The following is a 25,898-nucleotide window of genomic DNA, read 5'->3' on the forward strand; positions in this document are numbered from 1 at the left end:
AATATTAAGGGGTGTATGTTTTTGGAAATATAAGTGGTTGGAACCCTTTCTTGTTATCTGTCCCAGGGTCCATATAAAATTAAGGATGGGACCCAGCTACTTGGGTTTCTGCCTGTTTTTGTGGAAAGACAATACATAGGTCCTCTAACACTGTGGTCTCCAACCACCCGACCGTGGACCGGTATCAGTCCGCAGCATGTTAGGGGCCGGCTGCAGAGCTCCACCACCACCGCCCACCACAGGCCCCCACCCACCAGTCACGAAACTTAGGAACCACGGTGCCGCAGAACAGGAGGTGAACAGGAGGTGAACAGAGGGCAAGCAAGTGAAGCTTCATCTATATTCACAGCTGCTCCCCATCACTAGCATCACCGCCTGAGCTCCGCCTCCTCGCCCCATGGAAAAATTATCTTCCATGAAACTGGTCCCTGGTACCAAAAAGGTTTGGGACCACTATATTGTAGGTAAGGGCTAAGGCACATTGTCTCTCAGTATCTTCAGGTATTAACAGGAGACCCTCCTAGCTCGCATCAATAGTGTCCTACCCTCACATTTCCAGAGAGCCTCATGACAATTTCAAAGAAAGTTTTATATATAAATCAAGTCGGAAATAACCTTAGATGACATTTTACCAACAATTGTCATGGTGCAGTGTTTTGATGAATTAATTTCCTCATAATATAACACAAATATAAATACAATCTAGATTCCTTTTCAGTTATAGTGTATAAGAAGAAAGTTATGAATTTATAACCAATAGTATATCAGATATTAAGCCATACAATGAAAATCTATCAGACATTCAAAAAACTAGCACAGTACGTGGTTTTCATTCTTGTATGTTAACTCACAAGGTTGTGATTTTAAAAATAAAAAATTCTACTAAATAATAAGTTAGAAGAGATAACTTACTGGTTTCCCAAATACAATAAAGCAAACAGGTTTGGACAACAAAAAATTTTTTTCAGTTTCATCTTCACTAAATACATCTGCAAAAGGATGCTCTTCTGTCTTCTCTTGAGAAATCATAATACAAAATGCTATAATAAGAAAGAGTAAGATTGTTAAAGTGCCTAATTTGGTTGGAGCAGGCAGGATGGACTAGGGAGAGCTGGAATATACTGTGAATTTACTTAGCCCAGAAACCATTCCACACCCCTAAACATATTGTCAATAATTTCAAATAAGTTAAACTCATCTATTAAAACAATAATAGGCTTTTGGTTTGAACAAAAACAAAATCTAAATACATATTCTGTATGAAAGAGAGCTCAAAGTGGTTCTGAAAGACTAAATTAAGAAAAAAACATACATACGCATAAATATACAAAAATGTTATTATGTGTATATAAAAAATCAAATTAAAGTTAAATGTTATATACACACATGCACACACACTATCTCTGTATAAAACTTACATACAGAGTGTATATAAATGTACATGCACATGTATAGATAAATTTTATACAGAAACAGAAAACATAACATCAGCTAAATTTATTAGATTCATATTTTCAGAAACCTGGGTTGATTCCATGCAGAAAATGTTTATATGTTTTTTCACTTTGTAATATTTTATAAATGTCTGTAAGAACATGTATTTATTTTAAAATTATTTTTGAAAACTGTTTGCTATTTTGAGCTACTAAGTGGATTTCTAGGCACAGAACCCTAATTTTAAACATTATATCCATAAAAACTAAGTTTTCGACTTATAATGGTTCTTTTAGAGTCAATCAGAAACAGAGAAGGTCATAATTATTTTCTTACAAAGTTTGTTTTTGTACAAAGACCATGTTCTGTTTTCAAGCACTTAAAGACTATTTATATATTTATACTCATAAAATATTTACAAGGACTCATAGGATACGTCTGTTAAGTAAATAGTAAAAAGAACATAGGACATATTTCTTGATCACAATAAAATAATGTTAAAAATAATTATATGAGTATTTTCAAAAACTAATTCTTGAAAATTAAAAAGAAAAAATGAACAATATTGTTCTAAATATTACTGGCAGCAGAGCAGTATTCTTAGGCCCTCAATTTGGAGGACAATCCTGAATGACTTCAAGAGCCTAAAAGGAGCAAGAACAGAAGATAAGAGAAAAAGTTCTGGGGAAGGAGCGTGTGATTGGACCTATGAGAGTGGTGTAGCAAACACACCCGAAGGTGACCTCCAGTGAGTCACACTGTTACATGATCTCCTTTCCTTTCCTTGAGTGCCCGTGGGATCTTTTACTTGCTTTTTTTTTTTCTTTTTTTTTGACACAGAGTGAGACTCTGTTGCCTGGGCTCGAGTGCCGTGGCGTCAGCCTAGCTCACAGCAACCTCAAACTCCTGGGCTCAAACAATCCTACTGCCTCAGCCTCCTGAGTAGCTGGGACTACAGGCATGCGCCACCACGCCCGGCTAGTTTTTCTATATAGTTTTTTAGTTGGCCAGATAATTTCTTTCTATTTGTTGTAGTAGAGACGGGGTCTCACTCTTGCTCAGGCTGGTCTTGAACTCCTGAGCTTAAGTAATCCTCCCGCCTTGGCCTCCCAGAGTGCTAGGATGACAGGTGTGAGCCACCCCGCCTGGCCTGTTACTTGCTTTTAAATATAGCAAAGGTGATAGAAATGTCACTCCCATGATTATGTTACATTATATAAGACTCCATCTTAGCTGCCTGGAGAGAGACTACCTAGTGGCTTGGAATTAGTAAGCGGCCACGTTGTCAGAGGACCACATGGCAAGGAACACCACATGGGTGGCCTCCAGAAGCTGAGAGCAGCGCCTGACAACAGCCGGTAAGAAAACAGGGACCCCAGTCCTACAACCACAAAGGGATGACTTTTGCCAACAAAAATGTGAATGAGCATGGGAATGGATTCTCCTCCAGTCGCATCTCCAGATGACAGCACAGCTAAGCCAACACCTGACTGCAGCCTCGTGAAACCCTAAGCAGAGAACCCAGCTGAGCTATGCCAGGACTCTTGGTCATGGAAACTGTGAGATAATAAATGTGTGTGTTTTAAGCTGCTCAATTTGTGGTAATTTGCTATGCAGCACAGAAAACTAATGCAAGTGGACACAAAATATGCAGATCTTTGCGTCTCACAAAGCATCCACCCCAGAAGAGGCACTGAACAACCTGGTGGACAGGATGATTATACAGTAGATGCCAGCCAGTCTTTGTCCTTGGTCACCTCAGTGCTTGTATAAGGGGTTCATAAACAGCGTAGGCATGGTGGCAGGGATGGCAGTAGCAGAGGCCATGCGTGGGCTCCACAAGGCTCCCTCTTACCACGCTGATCTAGCTACTACTACTGCTGAATGTTCTACTTGTCCACAGCAGAGGCTGAGGCTGAGCCCTCAACATGGTACAATCCCTTGAGGGGACAAAACAACCATTCAGTGACAAATCGATTGCACAGGACTCCTTCACTATGGAAGGGGCAAGTGACATGTGTTCCCAGTATGCATTTGCTTTCCCTACCCAGAGTGCCTTGGCCAGCACCCCATCCAAGGATTTAGACTGTTTAGATCCCATTGCCTGGGATCAAAGGGCCCTCTTTACAATAAAGGAGATATGACAAGAGGCAAGTGAACAGGGGATCTCATCACATGCCACCGCACCTAGAAGCTGTTGGTCTGACAGAAGGTTGGAATGGCTTCTTAAAGGTATAGCTAAGGCACTAGTTTGGCATTGTGTGGGATTGAGATAGAGTGTACTTCCAGATGAGGAATACACTTCAAGCCAAGGGTTGGAAGTAGGAGTGGCCCCTCTCACCCTCACTCTCAGTAATTGATTTGGGGAATTTGTATTTCCCTTCCAGGGGTGGGGAACCTGCAGCCATGGCCTTCTGGATGCTTGATTGCAGTCTTTTGACTGAATCCAAATTTTACAGAACTAATCCCTTTAATAAGGGACTTGGGTTTGGTTGAGGGGAGAGATGGGTCTATTAGGAGGCCATGTAAAAAGGTTTCTAAAACTAAATCTAAGGCTCCTGCTGCCACCTGGTCATTTTTGGCTCCACCAGCCTGCAGGGAGTTACTGCACTGGGAGGTGGAGATAGGCTGCTGTTATATAATTGGAGTGGGGGATGTATGTCATGAACTCAGGGGATTCTCTGGGACACCTCTTGATGCTTTCATGTCCAGTGCATGGGTAATTGCAGTGACCAAAACCTCACAAGGACATAGTAGCCAGGGGCTTACACTTACACTCTTCAGAGATCAAAGCTGGTTATCCAACTAGGCAAACAACTGAGACCAGCAGAAGTGCTAGTCAGCGGTAAGGAAAAGCTAGAGTGGGTAGTTAAGGAAGGAGATGATGAATTATCAACTACAGAGCTAGGATTAATTGTAGTAGTAGAGTCTGTAGCTTGTCTCATTCGTCTTCTTTTTGTAAGTCCTTTTCTTTTAGAAATTGGGACTAGCCACTACCTTAAAGAATCAGTGATCAGATGCTGTGAACTTAATGTGGGGGAAGAGTGGATATGAGTGGTGCAAAAGGTGGAATGTAGATGTCATTAGTTCCCTATCCGTATCTACCTGACATGTACCTCTTCTATGCATGGCCAGCCCAACTTCCAAAGACCAGCAATGTGTGACGCTTTGCCTAAGGGCTTTCTCCAGCTGCCAGAACCCACTCGGCCTGAGCACAGGGCAGACTGGAAGTTCAGGGCATCAATGCTCTGCCATAGCCAGGCTTTACCCAATAACTGATGGGAGCTGGTGAATAAGTATCCCAGCTCCCTTGCCCCTTAAGAGGGGATAACTCTGAGACATGCATCCCAGTATTCCCTAGTGAATATTCAGCCACAGAGAAATTTGCTTGATAATATTCCCTTTATTAGTTTCCTTCCCCTCCCTGCTGCTATTTCCTGGGATTACATCCCATATAAACTACTTGCCTTCAAATTTTTGTCTCAGGATCTGCTTCTGGGTGGAAACTAAGATAAGGTTTGAATAGAAGTGCTTAATTATAGTATGATATAGTAATTGAAAACCAGAATTCTACAGACATTTTAAGAGTTGTTGTCCCATATAAAAACGTGCAAATATTTAACTCATATTCAGAAGTGTTGGTCTCCATTATGAAATGGAACAGAGCTAAGTATTTTTCCTAGTTAAAACATCCAAGTCAGTGCAAAAATGCCAGAACTGACATGACCATCTTTTAAACTCACAACTAATGGACGTGGTGAGCATTGTATGGGGGAAGGGCACGCCTCTAATCCTGGCTTGGGTGAGGGAGGCAAAGTCATAACATGTAACTGAAATGTTTGTACCCCCATAATATCCTGAAATAAAACAAAGATACAAAAAAATAAAAGTAACACCAAACTATGAAGAAAAAAAATCAAAATAATATATAATTAAAATTTTCTTGGCCAGGCGCGGTAGCTCACGCCTGTAATCCTAGCACTCTGGGAGGCCTAGGTGGGAGGATTACTTAAGCTCAGGAGTTCGAAACCAGCCTGAGCAAGAGTGAGACCCCGTCTCTACTACAACAGATAGAAATTATCTGGCCAACTAAAAAACTATATACAAAAAACTAGCCGGGCGTGGTGGTGCACGCCTGTAGTCCCAGCTGCTGGGGAGGCTGAGGCAGGAGGATCGCTTGAGCCCAGGAGTTTGAGGTTGCTGTGAGCTAGGCTGACGCCATGGCACTCTAGTCCGGGCAACAGAGCAAGACTCGGTCTCACACAAAAAAAATTCTTTTTAAAACTTGTGATTTCTCAATGTTGAATTTACAATATAATCTCTAATATCATATTACGTGCTTATGCTACAATTCTATAAACTTTTTTAAAAAGTTTCATTACACTTTTAGCAGTTGAGAAACCCTTCAGCAGTGGATTCTGAGGTTCAGAGGGGTCACATCTCCTGGGAAACCTAGCACTTCCGCCTAGGTTAGCTGCCAGTCCACTAAGTCTCATACTCTCGTAGTAGGTGTTCAGCAAATATTTGTAGAATAAATATATTCGTCGTTGAAAGGAGAAGTAGTTTAAAGCGGATTTACAAAAAGATCCCGGATTTTAGTTTTGCAAGAAAACGGAACTGGCCTGGGGTCCCCGCAGGAGGTGAGATCCCGTGTAAGCGATACCAAAATGCATGCGGGCGGCGGGCAACGACCCCGCCGGCACCTGGAAAAAGGTTGCTTACCTGGCGCCCGCGGGTCCCGCGGGTCCCGCAGTCCCAACAGCAGCCGCCCCCGACGCTCCGCGGACTGTTGAGGGGTTGCCCGGGAAACCTTCCGCGGCGCGCAGGGACTCGCAGGGCGGGGCCTCGGGAGGTGGGGCTGTACTTCGTTAATTTATTTATTTTTTATTCTAAGTATTCACTGTTGTACCTAATTGTGTATTCATACGTGTGATGCACTCCTTTTCATAAATATGAAAGAGGGTGCATGCATTGTCGGTTTATGTCACACGCACGAAATGGAAGAAACCTTATTTTAGCACGGAACGGCCGGACTCCAAAGCCCTCGCTTGTTCCGCTACACGACACTCAATAGTCCATTTTTAGAATCCACACACGGTTAGCCTTGGACACAAATATGTGGCAAAGTCCGAAATTTCCACCTTTAGGTGATTGAAAAAATTCCTTGGATCACACAGCCTCGGTACAACATGGCTCTCATAAGGAAAACACAGGCAACGAAAGAGAGGTGAGGGGAAAAACATAGACATTCAGTGAAGGACCATCGGATAGCACATTCCCAGGAAAATAAGGGCAGAAGTAGGTAGGGAAAAAACAGTCTAATTTGGGAATGGCTCTATCCTGCAACTCGGAGAACCCGCTTCAGAGGAGGCAACCCAATCCCAAACCTTCTCCCTTTTTCCAAAGAGAGGGAGGAGATGAAAGACAGACTCAATAAATCCGCTGACTTTTTCTCCGCCCACTTTTTCTCTTGCCCTCACTAAAGATGGCGCTCCTCGCTTCCTCCCTTGGCAGCACGCAGGTTCTGGGAACTTCTATGCGCCCTATGGTACATCGTTCAGCTGCGCTCTCGCCATGCCTGGGCGGGGCTGGTCCGGAGGCGGGACTCGGGGATCCGGAAACCTCTGAGCTGTCGCTGATCCTAGTTTTAGTGCCCAGGCGGTGTTTATCCTGGCCGGACTTGGTGCCCAGGGTCTGAACTGTTTGCCCGCCGGGTCTCCTGCGACGGTCCAGCGACTGGTGCCCTGGCGTGGAGCCCTCATTTGCTCTCGCCATGCCCATGGCCGCTGCCCCCATCATCAGTTCGGTCCAGAAGCTGGTGTTGTACGAGACCAGAGCTGTGAGTACCCGGCACGGGGGGGAGCCGGCGAGAGGGTGGCTGCCGGCTGGGTAGGTGTGGGGCCCTAGGGCAGAGGCTGCACCCGCCTCCCTCTCCTTCCTCCCCACTCCCAAATTCTTGTCATACCCAGCCTTGGGGGAAGCTAGCCCTCCTGGGCTGTGCCTGGGGGTCTTCACCCTATTTTCACACCGAGGGCACTGCTGCGTTTGCATTTACTAATTTCCACTTAGGAGCCTTGGGTGGAACACACTGGAAACAGGTGCTTGTGGTACCCCAGGAGCTGTTCTTGAGGTTCTGTACGAGTTACTGGATTCTTTTCAGCTTTCAGAAAGTCTGGCAAAGTTCTAAAGTTCACAAGTTACAGTACAGGCAGGGTATGAAAAAAAATTGATCTATGACGCGCTAGCTTTTCTTCTTTCCTCTTCCATGGTATATTATCACCGTGATTGATGTTAATTATGTGCACTTTTATTGCAAAATTTTTTGTTCTCTTTTTTTTTTCTTATTTGAAAGGAAGGAAAAACTTACGTTGTTTGAAGACAGCTAATTTGTTTGGGTAACATTGTCTTGCTTTTCACTTTTTTCATCATAGCATTTATTTTTTTTTAATTTTATTATTTCAAATGGCCATGTAGTAGTGAATAACCAGATCAGTTTTTATGTATTTAGGTTACTAGTTCCTTAATTAAGGGAATAATGTTTATAGAACTTCATACTTTGTCATTTTTGTGGTTGGAAAGCAAATTTGATACATTATAGCTTTTCTGCATAGGGGTATCAAGAGTACCACAGTGGTATTGGGGTCTGTGTTTAAGATTATCACTTCGTGGTAACAAGATTGCATATGCTGGATACTTGCATAATACTCTTCATATTGCTATGGAGTGTTTTATAAGCTCTTTCAGTAAAACTTGGGTTCTCTCCATTAGAGGAGTACAAGAAAGCACTTAACAGTTTCTCAATTATAATGTAATCCTAATAGCATGTCTGGCTTAGGTCATCAGGAGTATAGAATCATTGTTGATCTTAAATTAATTTTGCTGACAACTTCATTTGACTAGATCTAGACTAGGAGATGAAATTATATAATAAGCTGTATTTGCAAGTATCTTCAGTTCTCTGAAGAGAGTCATACAGAAATATCATTTGACATTGAAATGAAACCTTCTTTCTGTAAAGTGTTCTGCAAAATGTACCTAGTTAGAAACATAAATAACTTAAAACACAGAAATTTCAACCCATTAATCAGGTGAGCATTTATGAGAACTAGTGGAATTGTTAGTGTCCTTTCTAAAGCACAATTCATATTATAGGGCTCTTCTGCTCAGAAATCTTCAGCAGCCCCCATTCTGAAGAGAATAAACTCTGAATCCCTTAGTCTGGCTTTCAAAGCCATATATGATTTGTCTTCAACTTGTCAAAGATTTATTTAATATCAATATGACTTGTGTTTAATTTAATATCAATTCATAAAACATTGAGGATCCACTATGTTCCTTTATGTGCCTTATTCCGCAGTAAAATTGTATTGATTTAGTTCCCTATATGTACCCTCTGTTTTTCTGTTCCTCTCAATTGTTATAAGGTCTCTTCTCTTCCTGTCAAAACCTTGCTGGTCCTCGTAGCATAGATCTGGTATATGCCTTGCAAATAGTAGACTCTCAATAGATGTTGGTTAAGGGGGTCTAACACAAAGAGATGTGTGCTTTAGAAGACAGCTGTGACCTCTCTCAGCCACATAAGTGATGGAAACTAATTCTGGCCAGCTTAGAGATAAAAGGTAAATTTGTCAAAAGGATGTTGGGGGAGCCATTGCATGGAATCATTGGAGGAGTCTAACTTCCTGGGTTCTGGAAAAGTAGGAGCAAGAGAGCAGGTTTGAGATCCCTCTCAGAATGCTGCCCAAAACATCGTAGGTGCTGGGAGAAAGAATCTGATTGACCAAGCTATGATTGGATATCTTCCCCTCAGTGGACGAATCATCATGCCAGGGAGGGTCTGGCAGTAATGACTTGGCTATGGAACCATCCTCTTTGTTTCAGGGAATGGTTGGGGCTGGGCAACCACCCTCAGAAATGTCTGCTGAATTGAATCACTGAATCTCAGTTGTGTTATTAGTACATAGATAATTCTTTTTAATATTTTTGACTTGAAAAAGACATAAGCAGAAAGATTTTTCTTTAGTAATAAGCTCAAAGTTTAAGGGACATAAATAACTTAGAAAAAGACATAAAATTACTGGCAACTAAATAAATCTCTAAGAATTAAAAAAAACAAATAAACTATAGTAAGTTGTAAGAATGAGAATAGCCACTAATACTTATGGAGTACTTCTATGTCAGGCATTGTTCGAAGTACTCTGCGTATATTTTATTATTTAATCCTCATAAAACCTCTAAGAGGTCAATGCTGTTACTACTACTAAGACTGCTACTATTTGAGGCAAAGAGAATTTAGGATACTGCTACTTAAAGTGTGCTTCAGGTGCCAAGAACATTCATTGAGGAAAGAACACCCTCTTCAGTAAAAGGTGCGGGGAAAACTGGATATCCATATGCACAAGAATGAAACAAACTTTTTTTCTCACCATATTAAAAAATCAACTCAGAATGGATTAAAGACTTAAATATGAGACCTGAAATGTAAAGCTAGTAGAAGAAAACATAGGGGAAATGCTTCAGGACATTGGGCTAGGCAAAGATTTTATGGGTAAGACTTTAAAAGCACAGGCAACAAAAGCAAAAATAGACAAATGGGACTATATCAAACTAAAAGCTTCTGCACAGAAAAGGAAATAATCAACAGAATAAAGATATAACCTGTAGAATGGAGAAAATATTTGCAAACTATTCCTCCAAGAAGGGAGTAATATACAGAATATACAAGAAACTCAGACAACTCAACAGCAAAAACCCAAATAATCTGATTAAAAAGTGGGTAAGGGATCTAAATAGACATTTCTCAGAAGACATACAAATGGTCTACAGGTATATGGAAAAAAAAATTCAACATCACTAATTATCAAGGAAATGCACATTGAAACCACAATAAGATATCATCTCATCCCTGTTAGAATGGCTGTTATCAAAAAGACAAAAATAAATGCTGGTGAATATATGGAGAAAAGGGAAGTTTTATATACTATTCATGGAAATGTAAATTAGTACAGCCATTATGAAAAACAGTATGGAGGTTGCTCAAAAAACTAAAAATAGAACTACCATGAGATGCAGCAATCGTACTGGGTATACATACAAGGGAACTTCAAAAAGTTTGTAGAAAAATAGAATTAAAAGATAAAAATATGAACTTTATTTCTCAACATAAGCTCCATCAAGGTCAAGACACTTTTGTAAGTGATAATACCTGCCATTTAGTCCATCCCTAATGAACTGAGGGTCCTGGGAATTTAATCATGTCGATGCAGTCTTTTTAACATTATTCACTGAAGAAAAATGGGTGCCCATTACAGATTTTTTTAAGATTAGGAAGCAAAAAGGTAAGTGGATGTCTAATGATTTCCCATTGAAACTGTTTCAAAATTTGCCCTTGTTTGATGAGAGGAATGAACAGGAGCATTGTTGTGATAGAGAAGGACTCTCCGGTGAAGATTTCTCAGGTGTTTTTCTGCTAATACTTTGGCTAACTTTCTCAAAACATTCTGATAAGGGGATGGTATCAATCTTTGGCCCTTCAGAAAGTTGCCAAGAAAAATGCCTTGAGCATCCCCAAAAACTGTTGCCATGACCTTTGCTCTTGACTGGGCCACTTTTGCTTTGGCCAGACCATGGCTACCTCTTCGTAGCCATTGCTTTGATTGTGTTTTGTCTTCATGATCATACTTGTAAAGCCATATTTCATCTCCTGTTGCAATTCTTTGAACAAATGCTTCAGGATCTTGATCTCGCTTATTTAAAATTTCCATTGAAAGCTCTCGTCTTGTCTGCAGCTGATCTGTGCACAAGTTTTGGCACCCATCAAGTAGAAAGTTTGTTCAACTTCAGCTTTTCAGTCCTAATTGTGTAAGTTAAACCATTTGAGATGTCTGTGGTGTTGGCTATTGTTTGTGCTGTTAATTGTCAGTCCCTTCAATTAGGGCATGGAAGAGATGAACTTTTTCCTTGCAAATTGATGTGGATGGTCTGCTGTAGGCTTCGTCTTCAGCAGCATCTCATTTCTTCTTAAAATGAGTTATCCATTTGTAAACTGATGATTTCTTTGGAACGTTATCCCCATATACTTTTTGTAGAGTATCAATGATTTCACCATTCTTCAACTAAAGCTTTACCATAAATCTGATGTTTGTTCTTGCTTCAATTTTAGCAGAATTCATGTTGCTCTGATAGGGTCTTTTTTCAAACTGATGTCTTATCCTTTTTAGAGCCTCAAACTAGATCCTGTTCAGATATGTCACAAAAAGTTGATATGAGTTTATTTTCATGCAAAAAAAATTTGAAATCCATGCATAGTTTTTTCCATAATACAGATTTTCTATGAAGTCCCCTTGTATATTCAAAGGGAAGAAAATCAGTATATAGGAGAGATATCTGTACCTTCATGCTTATTGCAGCACTGTTTACAATAGGCAAGCTATGAAATCAACCTAAACGTTCATTGGAAGAGAAACAGATAAAGAAAATGTGGTGTATGTACACAATGGAATACTATTCAGCTATAAAAAGAACAAAATCCTGTCATTCAGGCAATATGAATGAGCCTGGAGGACATTATGTTAAATGTAATAAGGCAGGCACAGAAAGATAAATACTGCATGTTCTTGCTCATATGTGGGAGCTGACAAAACATTGAGCTCATGGAAGTAGACAGTAGAATTTTGGTTATTAGATGCTGGGAAGGGTAGAGAGAAGGGGAGGATAGGGAGAGGTTTGTTAAAGGATAAAAAATTACAGCTAGATAGGAAGAATAAGTTCTAGTGTTCTATAGCAGTGGTCTCCAAACTTTTTGACACCAGGGACCAGTTTCATGGAAAACAATTTTTCCACGGGTGGGGGAGGGGATGGTTTCAGGATGATTTAAGCACATTACATTTATCACGCAGTCAGATCTCTCTGCTAATGATCATGTTTTTGCAGCTGCTCCCCAGCTCTAGCATCACTACCTCAGCTCTACCTCAGTTCATCAGGCATTAGATTCTCATAAGGATCGCACAACCTAGATCCCTCGCATGCTGATTTTATAGTAGGGTTCCTGCTCCTATGAGAATGTAATGTTGCTGATCTGACAGGAGGTGGAGCTTATGCAGTGATGCTAGTGATGGGGAGTGGTTGTAAATACAGATGAAGCTTGCTATTATCACCTTGTCTTGATGATTGTAGTTTTATAGTAAGTCTTGAAATAGGGAAGTTTTCCAATTTTACTTTTCCCAAGTTTTTGTGGCTATTCTAGTACATTTGTATTTCCATATGAATTTTACAGGTAGGCTTATCAATTTCTAATAAAAAATCTGTTGGGATTGTGATTTGGAGTTCACTGAATCTGTAGACCAGTTTGGGGAGAATTGAAATCATGTCATTTAGAAAGAGGAACACTTCTTCCTTCCCAATCTTGATGCCTTTTATTTCTTTTTCTTGCCTTATGGCACTAGCTAGAACCTCTAGTATAAGGTTTAATAGAAGTGACAAGAACAGACATTCGTGTCTTGTTTTTGATTTTAGTGGGAAAGTATTTAGTCTTTCACTATTAAGTGTGATGTTGGTTTTCATAGATGCCCTTTATCAGGTTGAGAAGGTTTCTTTCTATTCCTAGTTTGATGGCAGTTTTTTTTTTAATCATGAGGAAGTGTTGAATTTTGTTAAATGTTTTTTTCTGCATCTGCGTATGACATTTCCTTATTGTTTATTATGGTAAATTACATTAATTCATTTTCAGGTGTTCAACCTTGGATTTTGGAGGCATATACTACATGATCATGCTTCGGTATTGTTTTCACATATTGCTAGATACTTTGTGCTAATATTTTGTTAAGAATTTTTGCCTTTGTATTCAGGATATTGGTCTATCATTTTCTTAAACATCTTTGATTTTGGTATCAGGGTAACTCCGCCTTCATAAAATGAGTTGAACACTTATGTTTTCTGAAATGATTATATAAGATTGGTATTGTTTCTTTTTTCAATGCTTCCTAGAATTCACTAGTGAAACATTTGGAGTTGGAGTTGCTTTGTGGGGTGAATTTTGATAATGATAATAATCTCTCTAATGGATATAGGGTTATACAGATTTTCAGTGGATCTTGAATCAGTTTTAATAAATTGTCTTTTTAAAGAAATTTCTTCATTTCATCTTGTTGAATTTATTGGCACCAAGGTAATATTTCCTTATTTTTTTGATATCTGTAGGATTTATAGTAAAATTCCCTCTTTTATTTATGACATTGGTATTTTGTGTTCTCTTTCATTTTTTCTTAATCCATGTTGCTAGGGATTTATTCATTTTATTAATTATTTGAAAGAACCAACTTTGACTTGGTTAATTCTTTCTATTGTATGTTTTCTGTTTAATCAGTTTCTGCTTTTAGCCTTATTATTTTCTTCCTTGTGTGCATTTTGCATTAATTAGTATCTTATTCTGTTTGAGCTGCTATAACAAAATGCTATTAATATAAACTAGCTGGTTTATAAGTAATTAACATTTATTTCTCACAATTCTGGAGGCTGAGAAGTCCAAGATAAAGGCAATGGCAGATTCAGTGTCTGGTGAGGGCCCGTTGTGTCCTCACATAGTGGAAGGGGCTAACAAGCTCCCTCAGGCCTCTTTTACTAATTTTATTAATAAATGGGCACTATTCCCATTCAGGAGGGCTCTGCCGTCATGATCACCTTCAAAAGGCCCCACTTCTTAATACTATCACACTGAGGAATTTTGGGAGGACACAAACATTTAGACCACAGGAATCAATTTATCTTTCTTTAGCTTGATAAGATAGAAATTTAGATCATTGACTTAATTTTTTCTTTTCGAATATAAAGCACTTAAAACTATAAATGTAAATTAAAAAAACAGAAGACTAATGACAGATGGGTAAAGTATAGTAGCCTGAACAGCAGAGAAAGCAGTATGTCCTGACCTGCAAAAATATTTTATCTATTAATCTGAAAAATAAAACATCTAATAGACTGGCTGCTCCCAAAGCCCCTGCACTATGGCTACCATCCTGGGGTTTCCCTTTACCATCATCCTATATCCTCTCTTACCACAATTTTCCTGTTTTTCCAAGTCCCATAATTTCCTCTTTCTTAATTATGCCCTCATTTTGGTGGAGTACTTCCTTTAATTGCCTAGGACGTGAATAGGCAATTCACCAAAAAAAGAAGTATGAATATGAAATATATTCAACTTGCTAATAAATAAAACAATAAAATGAAAATAGAGTCCTATTTTTCCCATCAGAATGGCAAAGATTGGCCAAAGTCATTATTGGCAAGAATTTGAAAGAAATGAGCACTCTTGTTTTTTTTTTTTTTTGAGACAGAGTGTCACTTTGTTGCCCTGGCTAGAGTGAGTGCCGTGGCGTCAGCCTAGCTCAGAGCAACCTCAAACTCCTGGGCTTAAGCTATCCTACTGCCTCAGCCTCCCGAGTAGCTGGGACTACAGGCATGCGCCACCATGCCCAGCTAATTTTTTCTATAGATAGTTTAGTTGGCCAGATAATTTCTTTCTATTTTTAGTAGAGACAGGGTCTCGCTCTTGCTCAGGCTGGTCTCAAACTTCTGACCTCGAGCAATCCACCTGCCTCAGCCTCCCAGAGTGCTAGGATTACAGGCGTGAGCCACCGCGCCTGGCCTGAGCACTCTTGTTTTGGTTGGTAGGAGTGTATTTACAAGTTGAGTGTCTCTAATCCAAAAATCTGAAATCCAAAATGCTCCAAAATCCACAGCTTTTTGAGTGCCAATATGATGCCACAAGTGGTGATGCCAGACAACCACAGATTGTCCACATGGGTGGATAAGATAGTGATACCTTTGCTTTCTGTTGGTTCAGTGTACATAAACTTTGTTTCATGCACAAGATTATTTAAAATACTGTATAAAATTACCTTCAGTCTATGTGTATAAGGTATATATAAAACATAAATGAATTTGTGTTTAGACTTGGGTACTGTCCCCAAGATATCTCATTATGTATATGCACATATTCCACAATTTGAAAAAATTCGAAATCTGATTCACTTCTGGTCCCAAGCATTTCAGATAAGGGATCCTTGACCTGTAATTGTTTATGAAAGAATTAGGAGACACACTAAGGGACAAAAGAAACAGTGGGCAAGATGGAGTGTCTCTTGTCCTAAGCCTTCAGTAGACTTGTTCCTAAGGTGAAGTTCAGGTTGTCATTGTTACCTGCATGTAGAGGTGGATTTTGAGAAATATTTGGAGAGGAAAAGGAGCTGGGTTGGTAGATGGCATGCAGGAGGTATAGTTTTGGCCTTTGAAGCCCTCTCTGAAACTTACCTATTCTCTCTGGCACCCAGCAATAAAGGCACATTATGACCTTTCGCTCCTATGACCTTGCTTTGGTCCCTCTCTGCCCTGTGGCCCAGGCCTAATCCAGCCCTAACAGTCATACAGCCCAGTGCAACTAAGAGTTGCCCATGGGAGATTTAGCAACTCAAAGTTATCCTTGGTGAAAATTGTTTGCCTTTACAGGCAGGTGCCCTTGCATAATATGTGATGCCCTAGGGGTCTTAGCATCATAGTAAGTGACTATTTCATAACAAAAGAAATGAACACATTAACAATTGGCTTTCAAATTGGTAGCTGAACAGAACTAGGGCTGCATGTGCCTACATGTGTGTTTTATGGGAGTGAAAATTGTTATGATAATCTTTACTCTTACTGGTTCACAATTGTTAGTTTGTATATATACGTATGTATGTACTAGTGCATGTATTTTCTGCTCTGTTCCAAAAGGAGTTAAGGAAGCTTCCTCCCTACCCTTACCACACAAAGTAGAATAAAATAAGAACCACATCACGAGGAATATACTTTACTTAATTAGCCTTGACTTGTGTAATCAGGGAGTGGGAAAGAACAACATAGGGTATAGTTGGCCAGGGATTGGAGCAGGGAACCAAAGGATATAAAGTGGGAAAGAAGCATAGTGATTGTAGCTGGTTTAGAAGATGTGGTTGGAGGTGACATTCATGCTTATTTCTACAGGGGATTTGAAGCTTCCCCGTGAGTAAAGCCCTGAAGTTCTAATGAGTGAGCTTGAAGACCTCTCTGCAGACTATCAAAAACTCACTTGCCCTTTCTGGGCTGCCTTACCCGGTTGTTGGGATGGCTAAACTAAGTGAAGGGGCAGGCCTGCAATACTGTTAGATTGTGAGAAGTAACTTCATAGTGATCTTTAAAAATAGTATATTTAATCTGAAAGTTCAAGTGAAGTTTAATGTTAATTGAAGCTGTCATACAGCCTAAAATTTCTTCCCTTTGAAGAAGGCTGATTTTCCTCCCTCAGATGAAAAGTGAGTGATTAATTAGCCTGTCATTATAAAAGGAAATAATGTTAGTAGATACTGAATTTCCTGTTAAATGGATTAGCTATTGTATTCCATTTGGATTTCAGGTATATATTTTAGAAACATATTCATCTTTATACCAAGTCATCACTGTTAAAGCTACATATTGAAATTTTGAGCTTTTTCTTGAACAATGATGCTTAGCTTTCAAAAGAGCCACTCAGATCATCTTCTATCTTAATGGGCATTTTAATATAGTTTTTTTTTTTTTTTGGTGTCCTAATTCTCCACCCCAATTCCTGCCCCTCGACATATCTACAAACAAACAGACATTTTTCCAATTTCCACATTGCATATGTGCCTGTGTACATGTATATATACATTCAGCAGTCCCAGCTGATGCATGCCTGATTTATGGAAACCTGATGTACTCCAATTACTACTCCCTTCTCTTCCCTGTTACTCTTGGGCATTTTATTTATCTCCTTTATCTCCACCATTTGAACTATGGGCTTTTCACTACTTCAGACTGTGCCAATACTTGAGATGACCTTTCCTTCTTCCTACGATCCCTAATTCTTACTGTAAATTTATAACAAACTTAATGCCCACTTTCCTCCAAATAGGTAAATCTCCTCTCAACACATTCACACACCTTAGGTATTCTTCTGGGTTTCATCTTCTTGAAGCAATGGCTTCAGTCTGGACTGGCTGCTCCCAAATCCCCTGCACTATGGCTGCCATCCTGGGGTTTCCTGTCACCATCATCCTATATCCTCTCTTGTCACGATTTCCATTTTTCCCGAGTCCCATAATTTCCTCTTTCTTAGTTATGCCCTCATTTTGGTGGAGTACCTCCTTTAACTGCCTCATGAGAAAGAGTTCATGGAAGGTAATTTTTTAAGCCCATGCATGTCTACAAATGTCCTATGTAGCCTCAGTTTTGATAAAATTAATGTTGAATTAAAGACTGCAGCACATTTTCCCTTAGAATTTTGAAGGCATTATGTCTGTCCCTGTCTTCCACCTTCCAGTGTTGCTGCTGAGAATCTCTAATGTTATTCTACTCTTGATCTTTAGTTTAACTGTTTTTTTCTCTTTAGAGGTTGTGCTATCTTCTTTTTACTGTATCTTCTGATATTCCAGAAGTATTAGGTGCCTCAAATTTCCAAGCCTTTTGAAGGTTCTAGAGTGTAAATTGGATTGCTTCTTGACTTCTCCACTGCTACTGTAGGATGCAGCTGTGTTAGGCATACTTTTCAGTTTCAATTTTTTTTGCCTGTGATCTCCTTCATTCCTCCTTTTACTCTTGGGGATTGAGCCTAAAAACAACTGTAAAACACTTTACTATGGCTATGTTTGGAAGGAATAGAGGTGTTCACTCTTTGATCTTTATCCAGAATTCTACTCATTTGCTCTTCAGCCAGCTCTGTTGTGGATTTTGTCCCCACCCCATCACCAAGGCTGCCCACAGCAAGGCCACTCACAATCTCCTGTTGTCAGATGCTCTGGGTGCTTCTCTGTCCTATCTTACTTGACTTCTCAGCAGCATTTGGTGTGAATGTGACTGCTTCCTCCAGTCCCAGATGATCTCCTCCTGTTGCTTTGAGGCGTCCACCCTGTGTTGGGGTGTTGCCATTCACTGGCCATTCCACTCAGTCTTTTCAGCTGGTTTCTTCTCCATATCCAGCCTTGAAATAATGGAGTTCCTCAGGCTAGTGTTTTTGGGCTCTCACCACTATTCTCACTCAGGCTTGTAGGTTTAACTGAGTACCATGGCTTTAAATGTTGTATATGTGCTGATGGCACCCACTGAGATCTCTCCTTTGAGCTCCAGATTCGTATACCCAGTTCCCATTTGATCCGAGGGCATGTTGTGAATAGAACTCTTGGTTTTCCCTCAAACCTGTGTCTTCTCCAGTCACGCCCACATCAATAAGTGGCACCACCATCTAGCTAGTTGCTCAATCAAAAGTAATTGGATCTGTTACTCCCTTTTCCAGTCCAGTCTACCAGTAAGTTATATCTCCAAGATATATCTTCAATTTATCTTTTCCCTCAGGCATCTAGTACAGTGCCTGACACATGTGAGGCATTCACTAGTAAATGGTCAACTGAATGACATCAATAGAAAACTGAGAAAATTAGTAGAAAATATGGGCTCTTTAAAAGCATTGAGGTCATGAAAGACAAAATTGAGGAATTATTCTAGATCAAAAGATATTTAAAAAGACGTGGTAACTAAATGCAGTGTAGGTTTCTTCATAAGATTCTGGTTTTTAAAAACCCAGATATAGAGGATATTATAAAGACACTTGAGAAAATTTGAATGTGGATTTCATATAGATAATGTCATATCAATGGTATGATTATGTAGAAGGACACCTTTGTTTTAAGGAAATAAAAATAGAGATTGCTAGGGGTGATATGTTATAATACCTGCAACTCATTTCCCAAGGTTCAGAGGAAGAAAGCTTTTATTAGGAAGGAGGCAGAAAACAAATGCAACAAAATGTTAACAGTTGGTGAATCTAGATGAAGAGTATATGGGTGTTCATTGTATTGTTCTATTATCTTACAGTAGATTTCAAAATTTTTCAAAATAAAAAATCAGCAGTAGAAAAGGATTTAATGGAAAGATATTTCAGGGATTTCTTTTTTCTTTTTTCTTTCTTTCTTTCTTTCTTTTTTTTTGACAGAATCTCTCTCTGTTGCCCTGGCTGGAGTGCAGTGGTGTCATCATAGCTCACTGCAGCCTCGAGCTCCTGGGCTCAAGTGATCCTGCCATCTCAGCCTCTTGACTAGCTGGGATTATGGGCACATGCCATCATGCCCGGCTAATTTTTCAAAAATTTTTTTAGTAGAGACAGGGTCTCCCTACTTTGCCCAGGCTGGTCTTGAACTCCTGGCCTCAAGTGATCCTCCCACCTTGGCCTTCCAAAGTGTTAGGATTACAGGCGTGAGCCACCATGCCCAGCCATATTTCAGAGAAATTTTTAATCTACAAAATACAGAGATCCATTTTGAAGTATATTATTAAATGTAACAAAGTTTAAGGATGTACATACTTAGAGTGTTTATATATTCAACAGGAAGGAAGTGGAAACAAGGCCTTTCTGGAAATGTTACTATTTAAAAAATTAATGTGAAAGTAAATATTCAACTTCCCACCAGAGGGCAGTGCAGATAGCGATTCTGCTGCCCGCGGCAGGCCCCTGAAAGCGGTGGCTTGCTTTCCCACATACCTGGCTCTACATGTGGTCGCTGTTCTCTGCACAAAACATTGTTAGGATTCTTAGACCATCTTAGGCCATTTTAGAAGAGTTAGAATGTGGTTAATGATACTGCTTCCCATTTCTTTCCACTCAGATCTGTTTCTCAATTCTGTGGATTTTAGCTTTTGGCTCCTCTGAGACTTCACTGGAGTCTTTGGAAGGATCTAGATAATGGGAAGTGTAGCGCTGCCTTCCTGGGTGTGTGCTCCAAAGGCCAGTAACTCGTTTGCCCACTAGCATGTCAGGATTTATATTTGACTTTTTATTACAAACTGACAAATCATAATCCTAGTGCAATTAATCTTTAGGTTTCCTAGGATCTGTTAACATTCTGGGAATTTCATTCAGGGATTTTTACTTCCCTTAAAGCTGTGATGTGCCTCCTTACTGCGTGGTAGACTTAAAAGAGCCATCTTTCTATGTACTTACCCAGAAAAGATGGATTAGTGTAATTTTACATGTTGTAGAAAATTACCCAGCAAATTAAATGATTACTGTATAGTAGGTGATTGTTTTTTCACCTAACACTTGCCCAGTGCCTGTGGAACCATATTGTGCTGCCAGACTAGGGAATTTAAAACCACAGAGGTTAGAGTCTCAGTTTCCTGAGGTGCTTATATTAGACAAGCCCCAAACAAATTTAGACAAGGCCTTCAGAAGTAAGTACTCAATTTAGATATAAACAAATGTGCTTTGAGGGGAACAGGTGATGAGTGGAGTATTGCAGGTGGGAATGGGTGGTAGCACTCGTCCTATCTTGGCTCAGTGCATGAAGTCCTGTGTAGAGGTCCTTCAAGGTCAAACTCAGCATCAGGACAACACCAGCCTGCTGGTAGCTTGCTCTGACCATCCCCAAATGAGTTAAGTGCCCTTCCTGTGTTCTTGTCCAGTTCCTGCTTCTATTGTAGCATGGTGTTCATGGTTGTTAATTTACATGCTCTTCTCTCCCGAGGACAAAGACAGATTACTAACAGATTGGTGCATTCTCCCAGTCTGGGTCCATTCTGGTCCTGTGCGTGCTTTCCTCCCATTGGGCTACTATCTTTTTTCCTTTATTTTTTTGTCTTTTTCCTCAAATACAATGGCACAGACTTGCTGACATCTTAAAAAATAAAGGAGAGAAAGGGAACTAACACTCATTGAGTGTCTTCTTTGTGTTGACGGCTGTATTCACTGTATTGTGGTCTTTGTGAGCATTTTCTTACTTAATCTTGTGCCTCTAACAAAGGCACCAAGCTTCTTCCCCTTTCAGGTCTTTGCATTTGTTGTAATATTTCTTCTCCTGGGAGCTATTTTTCAAGTCCTGGAGAAGGTGTCTCTCTTTTCTGCTAAGAAGCATGTATAGTTTACAAGCCATTCTTCTTAAGTTAGTTTTATTAGGTTGGTTATCCCCTCTCCTCTCCATAGTGGGTAGGGTCGCAGGGACAGGAATTAGCTAAAGCCTGGCTGAGATAATCTTTGAGTTCCTCCCTCTCTCTGTTTCCCTGCCCTTCTAGCTACGCCCCCAGTACATTGAGTCTTGTTACTGGATGTCCCAACTTAGTTGACTAATTTTTATTATGCTTGCTTTATTTCTACCTCATTATAACTGGTTGTCATCCAGACTGTACCTCTCCTAGGAGATGAGGGGTTGAGTTTTTTGCGTAACCTTCCTCTTGACACCAAGCTAACCCATCATCTTTTAAAATATAGTTTTGCTCTTCATAACCTGTAAGTACATCAGACCTTTATAAACAGATATATACTTAATAATAATAGTAAAAGCTCCATCTATTTCTACCAATTTAGAGTTAAAATAATATAACCAAGTGCTCATATTCTGATATACAGTAATATCTTACTTTTAAAAATCTTACCCATTTTTGAAGGCTCGATTCTAAACCTGACTCTTCTGACATTTTCAGCATCTATAGTAAACCACATTAATCTTTCCTGCCCTAATTTTCTACAGTTTACATACTTCAGTTTGGCTACTAATCTAGAAAGTCTTATTATTTAATTGCTTTGTGTATCTATACCTCATATGACCAGTGGTAAATGGTGATATGCCAGTTGATTGTGACCATATCTTCTCAATTTTTGCAATGTTGAGAAAGTGTCACTTTTTAAAGGACATTTTTGAAGAAAAATATCTTTAATTTTGCTAATGGAATCATACTTATTTTCTTAAATGTAATTTAAAAATAATTCATCTCATTTAGTTTTTCTTAAAACCATTTTATGTAAATATAAAGTTATTTTTCTACATTTTTGTTATTCATTTTATTCAGAGTATTCATTTAAGAAGGCTGATGTTATTGTTTTCAGGCTTAATGCTCCAAGGAAAGAAAGAATATTAATTATTTCTTGTTGCTTATCTAGATTATAAAGGGCCACTTGGGAAAGTACAACCATTTTAATCTTTTATAGGACTTTGGGGTGGGTTGTTATAGTTGCTATATTAAAGTCATTTTCAGACTTCTATTGAAAATTTATAAAGATTTATTTGATAAACTGTCAATATTTTAATAGTGATAATTGTCTAAGCATTCGTAATTATATGTTGAGCTTTCTAATTCTTATCAGAATTTCTTCCTGACAAAGCTTAAAAATCAGTCTACGATCAGTTTAATCTCTAATTTTATAATATAATTAAATTCATCTGACATGGTTACTGGACACATTTCAGACATCAGACTAATACTTATCATGAAACCACTAGGAATATTTCAATTTTAAAATTGACCTTTTGGAGTCGGCCTTTCTTTAATCTGCCAGTTAACAGAAATAGTTCTTTAAGAAGTAAACTGACTTAATTAATGTGTTTAATTTCAAAAACTGAAGTGGTTATAAGATGTGTATAGAGCAAAATGCCTTAAGAAACTAGTGACATTTCTTTTTATTTACAGAGATACTTTCTAGTTGGGAGCAATCATGCAGAGACGAAATATCGTGTCTTGAAAATTGATAGAACAGAGCCGAAAGATTTGGTCGTAATTGATGATAGGGTAAGTATCTTCCAAACCTGCCTATAAACAGAAACTTTCATACCTGTTATTTAAAGGATATGAGATATCCTTACCATTTCTAGTGATATATTAATTTTTTTTATCATGCATCTAAAAATTAGTTATTTTTCTTGGTTGGCTAGAATTTGAATCTCTAGTCTGGTTTCTAGAAATTACCGATATCAAGAAGTACACCAGAATTATACTTTGCCCCTCATTTTCATTTGGTTTTGAAAACGCACTCTTTGGTAAAAATAATGAATATATTTTCTTAAAGAGTTGACATTTTAGGGATTCAATGTAACTTAATATTGCATCTACCAAAGAGATTATCTATTACTGTGCTTTAATATGAAGACTTCTATGCTACAGACTTTTTGTTATGTTAAAAATGACCTCTAGGACCTCTTCTGATGACTTGCTGTACACTAAAGAAATTTTTTTTTTTTTTTTTTTTTTTTTTGAGACAGAGTCTCACTTTGTTGCCCGGGCTAGAGTGAGTGCCGTGGTGTCAGCCTAGCTCACAGCAACCTCAAACTCCTGGGCTCAAGTGATCCTACTGCCTCAGCCTCCCAAGTAGCTGGGACTACAGGCATGTGCCACCATGCCCGGCTAATTTTTATTTCTATTTTTGGTAGAGACGGGGTCTCACTCAAGCTGGTCTTGAACTCCTGACCTCAAGCGATCCACCCGCCTCGGCCTCCCAGAGTGCTAGGATTACAGGCGTGAGCCACCGCGCCCGGCCAAGAAATTTTAAGCTGTTCTTATCCAGATGTTGTATTATTCAGACTCAGGAATACAAAAGCTTAAATCAGGTGGCACAAAAATATGAAGCTGTTAGTCAGAAGTTAAATACAATATGGTGGTGTTGTAAAGTTAATTTTAACTTTGTCAAATGAGAGAACTTAACTTACTTCTTATATTGAAGTTCCTGTCCATGGATATTTCTGAATTCATGTAGACTCCTGGTTTCTCAAGTATGTTAGTAGCTGCAGTTTGGAACCCATTTTCCCTTAGCTTTTTGCAGAACTATTTTCTATATTATAATAATTTTAGGTAAATTCTTTGTTTTGATTTCCCATACTACTCCTGGGAGTCCATCCTTCCCCCCACCTCCCCACCACCTGTCTGGGAGTCTTTATTAATGTAATAGTTCTTGGGTTCATTTGGGGGTGGGAGTGGTTGATCAGGGAGCCTTTTGAAAAGCTAAGAAAAGCTGTGGGCCTCCTCATAAAAATGTATGTATACTCCAAATTTTGCTATTGTTTTAAAGGATTCACATACTTCTTGAAATTTGTCTATGGACTTCTTAAATCTCTGAATCTCTAGTTCAGAGTGTAAGGTTTGGACACAATCTTTTAGTATAGCAACATGATCCAATAACCAACTTTAATTGCTAATGATAAAGAACTTGTTGGATTTTAAAAATTGTGGCTTAGTTGTGTGCTATTATATACTTCTCTATGAAATAGCTAATGATTTTTGTAGGCAATTTTTAATTTTCAGGAGTAAATAATAATCTAAAAAGTAAGCACAGCCTTACAGATGAAATATGCTTATTTTTAGCATGTATATACTCAACAAGAAGTGAGGGAACTTCTTGGCCGTTTGGATCTAGGAAATAGAACAAAGATGGGACAGAAAGGATCCTCCGGGTTATTTCGAGCTGTTTCAGCTTTTGGTGTTGTAGGTAAGAAATCTGCCTCCCTCTTACTGCCTTTTTTTTTTCCCCTGCATAGACTACTTAAAAAGAGTTTATAAGGCTATACAGCTTTATAATTACAACCCATTGTCTGTGGCTTTGGTTATTTCAAACTTTATTACCCATTAGTCAGATACCAAAGAGCATTTATATGGCGTCTGCTTATGTGCTCAGCACTGCTCAGTTTTATATAGGATATGAGCAAATATAAAAATGTTTTTGGCCTTTGAGGAGTCTGCTGTCTTGCTTGTTGAAGAATGAAAAAGTAAAAATTAGCCCAGACTATAAACATCCTCCCTGCCGTTTGCCAGCTGGAATAACAGATACAGTAAAACAAATTAACAGGAATTTCTCCTAAGGGCAGGCTACAGTTGTAAAATGTCATAACCCCTTTCTTTGGATGACTACTGCTCTTTTTACTGACTGAGAAGCTTTGTTCTCTAAAATCACAAATCATCAGAAGCTTTGCTGTTCGAAATTATAAGATAAACCATCCCACTCTTAGCTGGCCAACCTAAGTCACTGTGACGAAGAGAAGCAGCTTCGATTTACAGTTTAAGTGCAGTGCTTCAGATAAGGGCTTTCTGGACACAGTGTTCCATAGTTTGCTACTGTTACTGTTTTCAAGGAAACAGGATCCTTGGTCTCCTTCGTAGTCCAGAGTTGATATTGATCTCTTTAAATACAGTCCTGCTTTGGTTTGAGCCTCTTCATTAAAATTATACCTTAGCTCCACCCTTCCCCCAATCTTGTAATAACTCGTTTACTTCGGTGAGATGCTCTGTAGTTCCTGTGCTGTGCATCAGTTCCTCATTGTGGGGGGTCCATAAACATGCCTTTACTGTACTATGAGTTTGTCCCTGACTGGAGACAGAGGACAAAAACCAACGCGCATGAAACAACTCCAAGACTATAATTAAGAGCCAAGCTATGCAGTATAAGTTAAATGGTGTTGAGGCTCATGTAAGAGGTAGATTACTTGGCCTTGGAATGGCCAGGAAAGATTTCCTGTAGTAGATGAGACTTGAGCTGGACCCTGAAGGAGGAAAAAAGTATGGATAAATGTAGGGAAGAAAGGAGGGAACTCCAGTAAGGATGACAGTAGAGGCATCGACTCAAAGATATCCTGGGGTGCTGGAATGTTGGACAAGTCTAGATTGCTTGGGGCCTTAGAAGACAAAGC

General features: G+C 39.2%; 2 protein-coding genes across 3 annotated transcripts in view; one reads left to right on the forward strand and one right to left on the reverse strand.

Annotated features, from left to right (window-relative positions):
• AK9 (adenylate kinase 9) overlaps positions 1-6,170 on the reverse strand; it is a 102,423-nt gene extending 96,253 nt beyond the window's left edge. Inside the window, exons 1-2 of the mRNA XM_045544168.1 lie at positions 6,157-6,170; positions 913-1,040 (exon numbers count right to left, since the gene is read on the reverse strand). Of these exons, the coding sequence (XP_045400124.1) occupies positions 913-1,029 (117 nt within the window). The 5' untranslated portion in view covers positions 1,030-1,040; positions 6,157-6,170. The remainder of the gene's footprint in view (positions 1-912; positions 1,041-6,156) is intronic.
• Positions 6,171-6,979: 809 nt separating this feature from the next.
• The window catches only part of FIG4 (FIG4 phosphoinositide 5-phosphatase), a 98,471-nt gene continuing 79,552 nt past the window's right edge, over positions 6,980-25,898 (forward strand). The window contains exons 1-3 of one of the 2 annotated variants that reach the window (XM_045544169.1): positions 6,980-7,273; positions 22,915-23,013; positions 24,580-24,703. In XM_045544169.1, the coding sequence (XP_045400125.1) occupies positions 7,208-7,273; positions 22,915-23,013; positions 24,580-24,703 (289 nt within the window). In that variant the 5' untranslated portion in view covers positions 6,980-7,207. The remainder of the gene's footprint in view (positions 7,274-22,914; positions 23,014-24,579; positions 24,704-25,898) is intronic. The other variant, XM_045544170.1, reaches the window with a different exon arrangement.

Source organism: Lemur catta, chromosome 2 (genome assembly GCF_020740605.2).
Source record: "Lemur catta isolate mLemCat1 chromosome 2, mLemCat1.pri, whole genome shotgun sequence".
NCBI classification, from domain to species: domain Eukaryota; kingdom Metazoa; phylum Chordata; class Mammalia; order Primates; family Lemuridae; genus Lemur; species Lemur catta.